Source organism: Haliotis asinina, chromosome 15 (genome assembly GCF_037392515.1).
Source record: "Haliotis asinina isolate JCU_RB_2024 chromosome 15, JCU_Hal_asi_v2, whole genome shotgun sequence".
Lineage (NCBI taxonomy): Eukaryota > Metazoa > Mollusca > Gastropoda > Lepetellida > Haliotidae > Haliotis > Haliotis asinina.
This window is the reverse complement of record NC_090294.1, coordinates 50,898,342-50,912,492: the sequence shown is the minus strand read 5'-3', so window position 1 is coordinate 50,912,492 and position 14,151 is coordinate 50,898,342. Positions and strand designations below refer to the sequence as shown.

Sequence of the window (14,151 nt, the reverse complement as noted above, 5' to 3'; positions counted from 1 at the left end):
TGAAATGACAGGGTTCAAACAGCTGTGATATAAAGAGACTGACAGGATAAATGACAGGGTTCAAACAGTTGTGATATAAAGAGAATGACAGGGTTCAAACAGCTGTGATATAGAGAGACTGACAGGAGAAATGGCAGTTACCCAGACCCTGCAGACACAGTAAACAGACCACAGTGATGGGCATTTGCAATCATGAACAGTATTCACATGCACATGAGATACCCTTTTTGTCTAAGTATTGGCTACATTGCAACTTAAAGAAAACATATTTTCAAGTGTGGCAAACATTAAGACCTGGGCTTGTAACCATCAGGTCTCCACTGAGGGATCACTGGCTGGGATACTCGCAGGTTGAGGGAAGGGAAGTGCCACAAAGCAGACCGCCAAATATTGTCCCAGTTCAGTGTTTGTACCCACTGTGAGTAGTCATGCCTCCATGTTGAAGGGCTAACGTTTGTATGGTGTGGACATGACATCACTGCATCCTGTCTGTGAGCTCTGTTAAACATGAAGTGTCTGTTATGGTCAGATTTGTTGCATTAGAATATGAAATATTTGTGAGAAATATTTAAAGATAAGTTTACTCTCTCTATAGAACAGGAATGGCAATTTTCCCCCGAATCTGTTGGTTTAAATGCTCATTAATCAATCCTGGATACTGTTGGGGGCATGTGATCCTCACATCTGAATTTCAGCTGAAATCATTTTCACCTAGAAACATCTAACATAGCTTCATGGCCTGAAGTTTATCTGTAACTAACTCTCCATCTCTCCTTCTCTCACCGTCCTTCTTTCTTTCTTTTCACTCATTTCTCTCTTTCTCTTTCCTCCTCTCCTCTTCCCCCATTCTCCTTTCTTTTCTTTCTTGCCCTCCTTCCTCTGTCTCTCCTTCACTCTGTCCCTCTTTCCCTCCCCTCTCTCCCTCTCTCGTTCCCTCCTTCCTCCCTCGGTCTCACTCTCACACAGACATTCCTGATGGATATCAGGGCATTACAGATCAGAGTTGGTTTTTTTTTTCAACATAGCCTCTGAACCTGTTTGATGTCTTCTTCTCTGTAGTAATTACTGAGTGAAATATTCATTGGTAATTTTCAGCAGTAATTCTTCCCTCCCCAAACACTGTTGGTCTTTAACAAAAATTGGGTTAGTCTGGTCAGTCACCATGGTTACGTCTCACACAGACTTCTTTGTGGATCCAGGTTGGTATGAACACAGAGACAATTCACTTTAAACTGACAAATTAAAATTGATGTGTGAAACTGGTAATTCTTTTACCGATGTTGTGTTCTGCCTACATGCAGTACAGAACCTGTAGGGTGTTCCACGGAAATGGACTGGAAATAGAATCCTAAGCTCAATAAAGATGTTGTTTCTTGTCTGAGATGTATACAGCTGATGTATACAAGCATGATTGACGTCATATTACGGCCCCACTTACCGGTATTTAATATGTTGGTTGATTCTGCAACAAAATGAGAAGTAAAAAAATACCCAAGACCATTGTTTCATACAGCTGAATGGAAACTCAAATATTTACTGCTCGAACCTACAGTTAGTGAAAATAGATGAATGTGTGTATTCTTTTTGTCATGCTGCTTTAATCTTTGCCTGGACATGATCAAGTCTGGGCCAGACAATAATATGATTGATGCCACAAGCATTGTCTCTCACTGAAGGATTTTACCAAGACACTCTATGAACCAAGTTTCCAGGACTTCCAGTTAATTCTCATCTGTCGCTGACTTAAGAACAATTCTTTTGAGAAATCCCTGACTTCTAGCTCATGTTTTTCTGGTGATCAGACTGACAATTGTTTCTTTGTGTTGTTCCATGTTTATTTCATGCCTCAGAATAAAGGATCTAACAGAATAAAGATCTATAAACCATCCTCTCTCTTGACATAACTTGATATTACTTGGTCGTAGATAAGACAATGTAGTGCTCCCTCTGGAGTTGCTGTGGAATATGTATGACCGTTCTCCTGGACGATCACCTCCCTAATCAATACGTTGTAGGCAACAGGCACAGAGAGGTGTCCCAGTCTACCTGATAAATGGATGATCTATATGTTCACCAGCTAGGGACCATCTGGAAACTGGCTAGTCAGACTCCTCAATATCCTGTTCTGTCAGACATGTTGGCTTCTTTTTTTTTAGATTTTACTTTACAGTTACTGAGTCAGTGGGTTGAAACGAAGACATGTTTTACTTGGCAATTAAACATAATCAATAATAATAATATCTATCTCTATTGTGCTGGATTCCATTCACAAATGTGCATGCTGTGTCGCTGCAATAGTCACAGATGCCAAGTTCACAGGAGGAGATTTGGGGGGAATGTCAAGTTTTGAATGTCTAGTGGTTGGGGGATTTTATAATACCCTGAGGTAGTGATTTCCATCACTGAGTTGCTGCTGCTTGAAATGATCTGGTGCCATGGTGATAGTTCTTTGTAGACTGCCACTTTATACCATTAGATGGCAACTCTGTAGCTAAGTATTTTTGTGGACTAGAGAAATACAAATTAATTTTGACAAGGACTGTCACAGATTTCCAAGTCAAATATATTTCCCATGACTCCTGCTGAGGATGAGGTCTTGGAAGGAGCATAACTGGAATATTTTTAGTGTTCCTCACTGTGATTTTGCTGGAATATTGCTAAAAGTGCAACATATGTTATATTTGGATTTCACTTCCTCAGTAAAGTACAAATTCTAGTACTTTTTTGGTTGAGTCCCATCCGGGATTCGAACCCGCACCCTCAGAGTCAGGCACCTAATCGCCAGCACACAAAGTCAGCCGCCTAACCCACTCATCCACCGCGACTTCCACAAAATGAAAGTCAGACAACTGGTAGTCTAGACTGCTTACTTTGTGTACCCCTCTGATAAGTGTGAATTGGCACGGCTCCCACGACCGAAAGCTTTGATTACACGATGCCATTTAGGAAGTGGTCAAATGCAACATATGTCATATTTGGGATTTCACTTCCTCAGTAAAGTACAAATTCTAGTACTTTTTTGGTTGAGTCCCATCCGGGATTCGAACCCGCACCCTCAGAGTCAGGCACCTAGAATTTGTACTTTACTGAGGAAAAATGGCATCGTGTAATCATTGCTAAAAGTGATGTAATACTAGACTCACTCACTCACCCTCTCACTCTATCACTTAAAGGTGTAAATTCTGTATAGAACTAGGATTATGTCAGTAGCGGTATGTTGTACTGTAGTGATGTCTGTTTACTTCACAGATGCCATGAAGCCATCAACTCCGATAGCAATAACTAGGCTGTGTTAAAAATCTAACCCAGATGAATTGCAGGACCATAGTTTTCCTTAACATCAAGGACGGACGGACGGACAGCCATCCAGCAAAAATGTTTGTTTTGGTGTGAATGTTCATGGTGTGATGTACATCTGTGCTGTGCATTTTCTGAAATGTGATGAATGTATTTGATGTTAAGGAGCTATTTTTCAGGTTATAACTTTCTTGAGCCCTGTTCACTGTTAGTCTGAGTTGTGTGTATTTTCTAGACTCCTGTGGGCAACCACGGTAGATTGAGTCATGTATTTTCTAGACCCCTGTTGAAAACCAGGGTAGAATGAGTCATGTATTTTCTAGACCCATGTTTTCAATCAGGGTAGATTGAGTCATGTATTTTCTAGACCCATGTTTTCAATCAGGGTAGAATGAGTCATGTATTTTCTAGACCCATGTTTTCAATCAGGGTAGATTGAGTCATGTATTTTCTAGACCCCTGTTGACAACCAGGGTAGATTGAGTCATGTATTTTCTAGACCCCTGTTGACAACCAGGGTAGATTGAGTCATGTATTTTCTAGACCCCTGTTGACAACCAGGGTAGATTGAGTCATGTATTTTCTAGACCCCTGTTGACAACCAGGGTAGAGTTACTAGACCTGGTAGCCTAGTGCTTGAAGCATTCGCTTATCACGCCAAAGATCTGTGCTCTGTTTCCCTCATGAGAACAGTGTGTGAAGTCCATTTCTGGTGTACCCACTGTGATATTGCTGGAATTTTGCGTAAGAGTGGCATAAAAGTAAAATCACTCACTTACTCGCTCAATCACACTTAATTATTTCAACATATTATATGTCTTCTGACATTAACTGACAAACGTGTTGACTTCGTTGATGATGCTTAATGAGATGCTTTGTGTTGCAGCTTCATCATGCATTTGAGGACCTGGATGTGATGAAGAACTATGAGGGGATGGTGCTGCTGCTGGAGGACGACTACTACGTCACGGAGGACGTCCTCACCATCCTGCAGATGATGCAGAACCTTGCCAACAAGTATGTACACATAGATGCATGTGTCTGATTACATGGGCTGCAGGATACTGGGTCATGTGGACTGTAGGTAGTCGGATCATGTGATCTGCAAGGTGTCAGGTCACATGAGCAGTAGGGTGTTGAGTCACATGAGCTGTCTGGAGTTGGGTCACATGGGCAGTAGGGTGCTGGGTCACATGAGCTGTATTGAGTTTGGTCACATGGACTGAAGGAAGTCTGAGCACGTAGTCTGCAAGGTGTCAGGTCACATTGGCTGTAGGATGTCAGGTCACATGAGCTGCCAGGTATTGGATCACATGAGCTGTAACAGGTCACATGAAGTGTAGGATGTTGGGTCACATGGGGCTGTATGGTGTTAGGTCACAAGGACTGTCGGGTGTTGGGTCACATGGGCTGTAGGGTGTTTGGTCACATGGGCTACAGGGTGTCTAGTCACATTAGCTGTAGGGTGTTTGCTGAGGTGGGCTGTAGGATGTCAGGTCACATGAAGGGTGTGAGGTCACATTGGATTTATGAGGCTGGTCCGATGAGAAGCTGTTTCAATCACTATACTTTCCTTTGGAAGATAGTTGGATGTTCATTGCAGCAAAGGCTGCTCTTGCCAGGGAGTAGCACAGATCTGGTCAACAGTTGTAATCTGAATAGTCAATTGTCTGGCAACAACGTCCACCGCTCTGCGAGACAAGTGGAATTAAAGACATTAGTGCTGTTATCAAGGTCCTGGCATTTCCTATCATTTGGTCATTTTCCTTCTGTCTGTTTGAAAATAAATTAGCTATAGTCTGTCTCGTCACATAGATCAATGCCCAGTAGTTGTGTGGTTACAACCTCCCCGTGTTTTCAGGTACAACTGGCCTTACCCGTACATTTTGCTTTTTAAACAACACAGTATGAGGTTTTAAACACTGAAATATGTCAAATCAATTTTACAAGTCACCTGGCTCAGCAGTAGGCGCGGAATATTGTCAGCTCTAACCATGGCTTAAAAATTCAAACTGTTCAGTGTCAATGAATGTGTTGAGTGAAGCAGGGCTGGTGGCGTCAAGTATCTTGTGTCAGTTGGAAATCTAAATATACTATTACATTACATATCATAACTATTGTACTCCTCGTATTGCAACCTGTTAGTCACATCCAGTATGGCATGACGTTTATGACATCAGACAGGGTTTGACAGTTACAAACTTACATTAAATATGGCATGACATTAGTCATGAAATAACACTGAATAAAGCATGACATTAGTCATGAAATCACATTGCATAAAGAATGACATTAGTCATGAAATCACATTGCATAAGGAATGACATTAGTCATGAAATCACATTGAATAAAGCGTGACATGAGTTATGAAATCACATTAGATATGGCATGACATGAGATATGACATCACAGCCTGTCACGTGTGTCTGTGCTTACAGGGACTGTAAAGACTGCCGAATGCTGGTCATCGGCAACTACGACAAAGTCCAGAACTACCAGGCCAACTCAGGCAAAGTAAGTAGCATCCTCCTTTTCAACCCTCACAGTCACCACCTGTAGTGGCAGTATGTTCTTCACCCACAGGCCTCAGTCTTTAGCATCCTAAAACATGTAGGTCAGTGTCATCCAAAGTAGAAATATGAAAAGCCAAACTGGTCCAGCTTTGCTAGTTTTAACCGATGTACGACTGAATCCTTGCCTGCTGCTAAGCAGCTTTCTCTCTTTGAACTCAGTATATAAGGGTAGTTTCTTAATAAGTTCTTATACCTAAGGACTGCTTCGTATTCTGATATCCTTTGGTTATCTCTGAAGGCTGCTGTTACTTGTGAAGATACAAGTTAGAATTGATCTTCAGTGACCCAAACTTGTTGTAAGATGCGACAAATGGGATCTGTCTCACTGACTTCATTGACACATCATTGTATCCCAGTTGTGTAGATCGATGCTCATGCAGTTGATCATTGGACTGTCTGGTCCAGTCTCTGACCACCGCCATATAGGTGGAGTATTGCTTTGTTTGGTGTTAAACTTAATTCACTCACTGACGGCTGCAACTAGACACATTGATAAAGCTGATGTAACCAAATATGATTTTATGTAGACTCAGTTTAACAGTCCTGAATTAGTTATTCCACTCAAGTATGTCCTGTAAAATATGTGGAGATTACTAGTCTTGTATTAAGTGTCTGTTTGTGTGATGCCAGGTTGAGCGAGCCTACTGGATTTCCTCCAAACACAACATGGGAATGGTGTTCACCAGGGTGTTGTGGAATGAAATCAAGAAATGTTTTAAGGTGAGACAAGGTCGTTTGAGACAAGCTGCTCTGTGGCTTTAGTGAACAGTTTGAATCTAGTTATATCAATCCCCGGTAACACATGCTTGTTTCTATACACAACTTCAGCCAGCCTAAGCTTGTCACTTTGCAAGAATCAAGGTTAGGTCAGTCCATAGCAACCTGGATGAATACACATGCATTGCCACTTGCTTGTCGTAAGTGGCAACTAATGGGAGCAGGTGGTCAGACTTGCTGACTTGGTTGACACTTTATCCCAGTTGCATAGATCGATGCTCATGCTGTTGATCACTGGATTGTCTGGTACAGAGTCAATTATTTACAGACCACTGCCATATAGCTGGAATAGTGCTGACTGTGGTGTTAAACAAAACAAAACAACCAAATCCTAAATGTGTCATTTGTAATCGTAATTTTACATTTTACCAGGAGTTCTGTCTCCATGACGACTACAACTGGGACTGGACCATTCAGCATCTCAGCATGAAGTGCATCCCCAACAAGATCAGGACCATCAAGATGAAGGCTAGTCGTATCTTCCACATTGGCGAATGGTAAGAGTTGGTTATAGAGCAGTCCTACTAATAGTTGTGTTATAGAATAGTATTTCATTTATTAATGGCTTTGCAGCTGTTATTGTGAAAATGCAGTTATGCTGCTGGTAGACTTTGTACGTCATGCTGTCAGCCTGGCAACAAACAGAGGTAGGAAACATCTAGTCTAAGGGACACAACTCTATGGTCCACCCAGCATCAGGTGCAGATGACAGTGGTCTGCTGAACACACTCTGCAGAGTTACTTCCCTTATTACTGGGGCAGATCCAGCATTTGAGAAAGTAAGGGATGCACATTAATCATTAAGTCCAAAGATTAGAGGGAAATGCTCCTCTGAGAAGAATATTTCGGGACAGCAGTGGGCTACACCCCCCCACTACCTTCTGGATCTGGCATCAGGTTGTCCACTGATAGTGAGTTAAAGCATCAGATTCACCACTGTTTCTTTGGCACAGTTACTTCTTTCTTTGGGACACTCCCTGTCTCACATGTAGCTTAGAAAAGTAAAAGTGTGTATGTGTAATCTGAATCTCTAAGTTTGATTGAAGCGGTGGAGTAGCTTAGAGGTTAAAGTGTTTGCTCATCGAGCTGGAGATCCAGTTTTGATTCCCAACATGGGTACAATGTGTGAACCCAGTTTCTGGTGTTGCCCACGTCATATTGTTGGAATATTGGAATAATAACTAACGCACTTGTTCTGCATGTAATAGTCGAGTCTGTTTTCAGGGGAATATCATGTATGTGCTGTATCTTCCTGCCTAGCTCTGTAAACAATTTGCTGATTTCTCTTTCAGTGGGATGCACATGAAGGGCAAAAGCTGCAATCCTGGGGGCAAGCTGAAGAAAGTGGAGGAGCTGATTGCTAAAAACAAACAATATCTGTTTCCTAATGTGCTATCAGTGGCGGGAGATTCCCGTTTCAAACTAAGAGACCCCAAAGCTAATGGTGGATGGGGCGATAATAGGGACCATGAAATGTGCCTGAGTTTCTTGTACAGAAACACCACTATTAGGTGATAGTTAGAGCAGACGGCACCATCGGACATCTTGGATTCCATAGGTGGACTCACAAGAAGGAAGAACATAAACTGTGAACAATCTCATCTGACTAATCTGATTGTATTTAAAAGTTTAACAATAACATTCTTTCATTTGAACTAGAATGACTATCATCTGTTGTTGTTTCATCCAGATATTTTGTCATGTTAGTGTGCAAGGTTGTGTCACACGACAAGCCTAAGTTTGTGGGGTTTTCTTTTCAGATGATCTGGTTTAATTCATCCTTGGATTTTTTCAAGTTAACAAAGTCATCTTGTTTCAGAGAGTAATGATCAAATCATTTGTGTTGAAATGGTAGCAATCCTCAGTATTTTCACAGTGAACGCTTGTCATGCATTTTGTACGACTGAATGTTTTACTTGTTCTTTCATGAATGCAATACTTTGAACTAAGCCTTGTTTGCTAAGGCTGAACAGTCTTATCCAGGGGAGGGGTAGTAGGATCTGTTGGAAAAATATTACTTAACCCAGAATATCTCATATATTGCCTCCAGTTAACAACAATCAATACTGTTTACTTCACATAATGGACGTCATGAAGAGAATTATGTGGCTTCCCCTCCTTGTTAGATGGAAGAATTGTATCTGTTGAAGCAATAGACAGACAAATAGTCTGTTTCCAACAGTTTCCACTCCCCAACACCCCTCATCTCAATACCACCCCTTGCCCCACTCCTCTTTACTGACTATTTCATGGTCTAAAATCTGTAATGGCTTTGCACATGTACGTTGAAAACTTTGATGATTTTGTGTTTTGCTTTGTAATTTAATTTGTGTCTGGCTGTTAGCAATTCAGATATGAAGTCCTATCATGGTTGAAGCCAAAACTGTTTATACCTGTGATGATTTCACTGCTTATTGAACATTGTACATATATACACATATATATATATATATATATAAAACATGCTGTTCATGATGATAACAAAGTTCAATATTAATAATGGTTGTCTTGTATTCGTTGTTGTCAGTGTCTTCTTGTTGTTTCTGGACAACCTGACATAGGGTACATATCGCATTAATATTGACTTTTTGTATTTTTGCTCTTGTTTCCAATTCAGTCAGGAACTGACTGAAATAATTTCTCTTGGTTACTCAAAATCTCTTTTCTCCACATTACTAAATTTGTTACCATGGAGGCCTAAACCAGCCCATCCAGCACTCCCCTTACAAGTCCAGATTATTGCACATGAAGAGTATCTGGGCTTTTTATGCTATATTTTAAAGAGAAGTAATACTGTTCTTCCTGTGAAATGTTTTCACTTTCAAAGACTAGTCCAGTCTGTAAACACAATCCTGTGTTTAAAGTTATTCTCCTCCATTGTGTGACCGTTTTGTGTCACCTGTGAAGTCTGACGTTCAAAGTATAATTTATTCCTTCTCAGTTTACCGTGTTTTCAGGAAAAATATAGATTGCATTGTGTTATGGCAACCATATGCTGGATGTAGTAACAAGGAGGTCAAAGATTTCTGACACAACTCTGATCAGTTTTCTTGTTTATTAGATATTCAATGATATTAATGTGCCAACATGTTTCAGTAATGGCCAAACTCACCTCATCTATCACATCATGTTTGCGTGATTAATTTAGATCATGTTTGGAATGATTTATGTTATGTCTGAAAAGCTGACAGTCTTGTGTGGAATATCAACATGTACATTTGAGTTGCTTTGGCCAAGATCAGCATGCGGGACCTCAGAACATATTGGACATATTGTTTCTCTCATAAAAGGACACACCTCGCATAGGTGGATCCAGACGGAGTGCACACGTGTTCTGCCAACCTTTTGTTCCGGAAGTTTGTTAAATGACCATTGAAATTCCTGTGAAATCTGGTAAAAATGAACTGTGCATCCCCTTTCTCAGCTGTGTCCATCCCTGACTTAAACAGTAGGTATTTTTTAAGATTATGAAACATTATATGGACTGCTTCAATGAAAATACATCTGTTGTTTTCTGGTAGATGTCAGGGGGTTATGTTGTATCTACAGGTAAATTTCAGCTTACCTTGAATCTACAGGTAGATGTCCGCTTACCTTGAATCTACAGGTAGATGTCCGCTTACCTTGAAACTACAGGTAGATGTCAGCTCACCATGAAACTACAGGTAGATGTCAGCTTACAGGAATCAACAGGCAGATGTCATGGAGTTAGCTCGATGCTACAGGTAGATGTCAGGGGTTACCATGAAACTACAGGTAGATGTCAGCTTACCTTGAAACTACAGGCAGATGTCAGCTTACCTTGAATCTACAGATAGATACCAGCTTACCTTGAATCTACAGGTAGATGTCAGCTTACCTTGAAACTACAGGTAGATGTGAGTGGGTTATCTTGGTGCTACAGGTAGATTTCAGGAATTTACCTTGAAACTAAGGTAGATTTGAGTGGGTTACCTTGAATCTACAGGTAGATATCAGAGAGCTATCTTGATGCTACAGGTAGATGCCAGTTACCTTGATGCTACATCAGCCTTCCCTTATCAGTGACCTTGTCTATCTGTTACATAAGCTCTTCAGTTTAGGATGCTTTGATTATTGCTTTAAACAATTTCTTCTGAGGAATGACTAAATGTTAAACAAAATGCATTTGGAATTATCTGGTTATTGTTGAATCAAAGTTCCTGTTATTGCACTTAGGTTTGCCCAGGTGCTGTTTTGATCTGGGCATGCCACACTGCCATATGGACAGTGCATGCTGATGCAACTCTGTCATGTTTAAGTAAATTGTCAGGAAAAGAGTATTTAATGTGCATGTTGGTAAAATGCAATTAACCTGTTTGTTTTATATGTATTTATGTGGCGCTGCTTGTTCATATCAACACCTCACCTCATATCAAATGTGTGGGAGGGAGAAGTACATATCATGTCGTCTTGGAAACTCATTTGGTACCTTCCAATATCACTTCACTCTTTGGATGGGATTTAATTTTGTACAGAGGGGACACAACTCCACAGTTTGAAGATATCACAGTGTCAGGTATTTATTTGATTGCGAGACTTCATTGGAAAAGATTGGCACCAAACTGGCAAATAATGAATGGTTCCTTGTATATGAAGATAGAGAATTCAAGTTTATAAGGTGGAATGTTTGGTTTGGGGTTGATTCATCTCTTAAGGTCAAGGGGTTAAAGATCTTAAGAGAACTGTCAGAGGTTGAGTGCAATAGTGCAATATCTTGCCTACCTGCTACAAGGTCATGTGATTCAGCAGCCAGGATCAGGCTTGTTTGTTTCTGAAGTATGAAAACAGTCAGGCAGGTTCTAGTGTGACTTACTGGTAGAAACTGATTCCATGATGTATACTGGTACCGAAATATTACATTTATCTCCACCTGGAGGACCAGAACTTGTAGAAATATATAGTGATGTTTCTGTCCACATCATGTGAAAACTGTCACGTGGGCCATGTTGGATGCTATTCCCCTGACAGCCAATCAATGCCCAGACACTCGATATCCTTATCTCACAGTGTGTATTATAGGGTGGATTCTGTCTGGTCCAAGCCAACTTCAGAGGCATATTCCAGCAAACAGTCCATATTTTGACACTTCTTTGCTTGGCAGAGTTGAAGTGCTTGGACAGGATAGAAACCTGGGTCCCGTTTCCCAAAGTTTTTGTAAGCCTAACATCTTGTATCTTTTCTCTTACCATTTGCACCTATGTTACAGTATAGGAGGAATGAGGTATAAGTAACTAGAAAAGTTACAAAATCTTAGGCTTCAGGGAGCATTGTTGTAATCCTCGCTCACTGTCCATGTGTTTATAGGTATGTCAGTGCTCATAGGTTCCACGACAGTTTCTTTTTAAGCTGAAATGCTGATGTAACTTGAAAACTGTTGGAAGATGAGGAAAACTATTCTCTCCCTTCTCAGTGGTCATGTGGTATGTGATATTGAACTCCAGAGTTCCTCTGCCTCAATGGTGTTGTAGTCTTGTAGTCTGCAGTGCTACGTCTGTGACCCTTCTATCTTGGATAAAATAAGTTAGGAATATTGATATTTATACAACTGATATTTTATCAGTATGTCAATATATAAATACATCATTATTCATAATTTCAAAGTGTACACATATCCCTTACTACTTTCGTCCAGTATACACTGGAAGCTGTCTTACTCTCACCTTAAGTAACTCGGTTTTCTATATAATTCGGACTGAATTGTTGGTCCCGGCAGAAGTTAACTAAGTTATCATTACATATAGGCGAACTAATTCGGACTTCAGGTAACTCGCATTTCGGACTGAAATCTCCGCTTTACTATGAAATATCACTAATTAACTCGGACTGGCGGGACTGCCTGAGGCGGAAGTGCTTTGTAGTGAGCTGATTACCGACTTCAAACGGATTATCAGGTGTGATGATAACCAATTAACAAAAGGAATTAACAAAGAAGTGCAGCAAGCTGACACAACTCAGTGAAGATTGAATCACATGCGCTTCCATACAAGTGCGTTACGCCGCGAAATAGCGAGTAACATGAAAACATGGCACATTACTTCTAGCGCTCATGCTTACGGACAAGACATGAAATGTGTGTTGCATTGGAAACCACTGGACGACAGAGCATTCTAACAATAAATTATTTATAAAAGATGAGGTGATATTTATTGACGGAGTTACAGTTTTGACAATCTACTGATTCCCAATAATGTCCATGATAATCTTTTGCGCTATTACCCCGAAAACATGTTACATCATGGTGAAAGAACTGTGCATGCGTATCTCCTGGTCAAGGGAGCTAACTCTTGACACTCACCAGTCCAATTCGGACTCTTCGTAATTCGGACACAAAAGTCGGTCCCAGTTGAGTCCGATTTAGACAGCTTCCACTGTATATGGAACCAGCACTGCCTCAATGGTATTGTAGTCTTGCAGCCTACAGTCCATAGTCTGACCTTTCTATATTTAGCCAAAACACTGCCCAAAAGACTCTGCCTCAATGGTCCATTGGACAGCAGTCCATAGACAGTGATTCTGAAGAATGGCGCTAGAATAACACTGCCACAGGTCCTCCATATTCCATTTTGTGGTCTGTGATCCTACCAGATGAAGCATAAAGGTTTATTTACAACACTGAGTCAAATAATTTGAATGTGTGGAGTGCACCAATAACCAATGAGTGGAAAATGGCAACAGTTGTATATGTGGAAAGTTGGGAATAGCAATAATGCCCAAAACAGTGCTAGGGAAATCACTGGCATTCTTTTCTTACAAATTAGTATTTATTCAGTCATGACAGATTCACATTTAAACCAGTAAAACAAAGTATACTGTTATACTGACTGATATATACAGGGTACTAGCTACACCAGTCACCTCCCTTTGTAAGCGTACTATCCTTGACCCTCATGTAGTGGAAAGCCCTATGTTGTAAGAGATGTTCATGAATTAAAATGTTTTCATATTTATGGTTTGGTTGATCGGTTTTGACTGTCTCATCTTGAGCATGTTGGTCTGGGAATATCTCCACAGGGTCACATTTTCATCCCCCTCATTTTCATATGTATCATTACCAACAGTTGTGTTTTGATTTTGGTTCTGTCAAAAAAACATCTGTAATTCAAACATAAGAAACAAACCTTATGCTTTTGGTGGTTGATAATTTAACAGATTTGAAATATTTCATAAGTGAACTTCAGCATTCTTGACAGAGGAGGAGTGTTGATGTTCAACTCCTCCACCTTGGCGGCATGTAGTTGCTGCAGTTGCTGCACGGTGTGGACTGTTGTGATGATGTACAGTATTATTGCTGCCTGTCCTGCATCCATCATTTTCACCTTGTTAACATACCAGCACAGCCCAGTGTCCTCTCACATCATCTCCAGTACTGACACTATGTCGAAGTCTTTTTGTTGACTTGAGAGGGGACTGGGTTGTGTCTCTCATGTCATCCTGTTCATGAGGTGCAATGATTTTTGAATAAACCTATATTTGATCATGTTTA

The 14,151-nt window shown here is 40.6% G+C and overlaps 1 protein-coding gene across 3 annotated transcripts in view; it reads left to right on the top strand.

Annotated features, from left to right (window-relative positions):
- LOC137265498 (alpha-1,6-mannosyl-glycoprotein 2-beta-N-acetylglucosaminyltransferase-like) overlaps positions 1-14,151 on the top strand; it is an 83,821-nt gene extending 69,670 nt beyond the window's left edge. For 2 of the 3 annotated variants that reach the window (XM_067800913.1, XM_067800914.1), the window contains exons 5-9: positions 4,184-4,314; positions 5,736-5,811; positions 6,501-6,590; positions 7,020-7,144; positions 7,940-14,151. In XM_067800913.1, coding sequence (XP_067657014.1) covers positions 4,184-4,314; positions 5,736-5,811; positions 6,501-6,590; positions 7,020-7,144; positions 7,940-8,162 — 645 coding nt within the window. In that variant the 3' untranslated portion in view covers positions 8,163-14,151. The remainder of the gene's footprint in view (positions 1-4,183; positions 4,315-5,735; positions 5,812-6,500; positions 6,591-7,019; positions 7,145-7,939) is intronic. The other variant, XR_010954933.1, reaches the window with a different exon arrangement.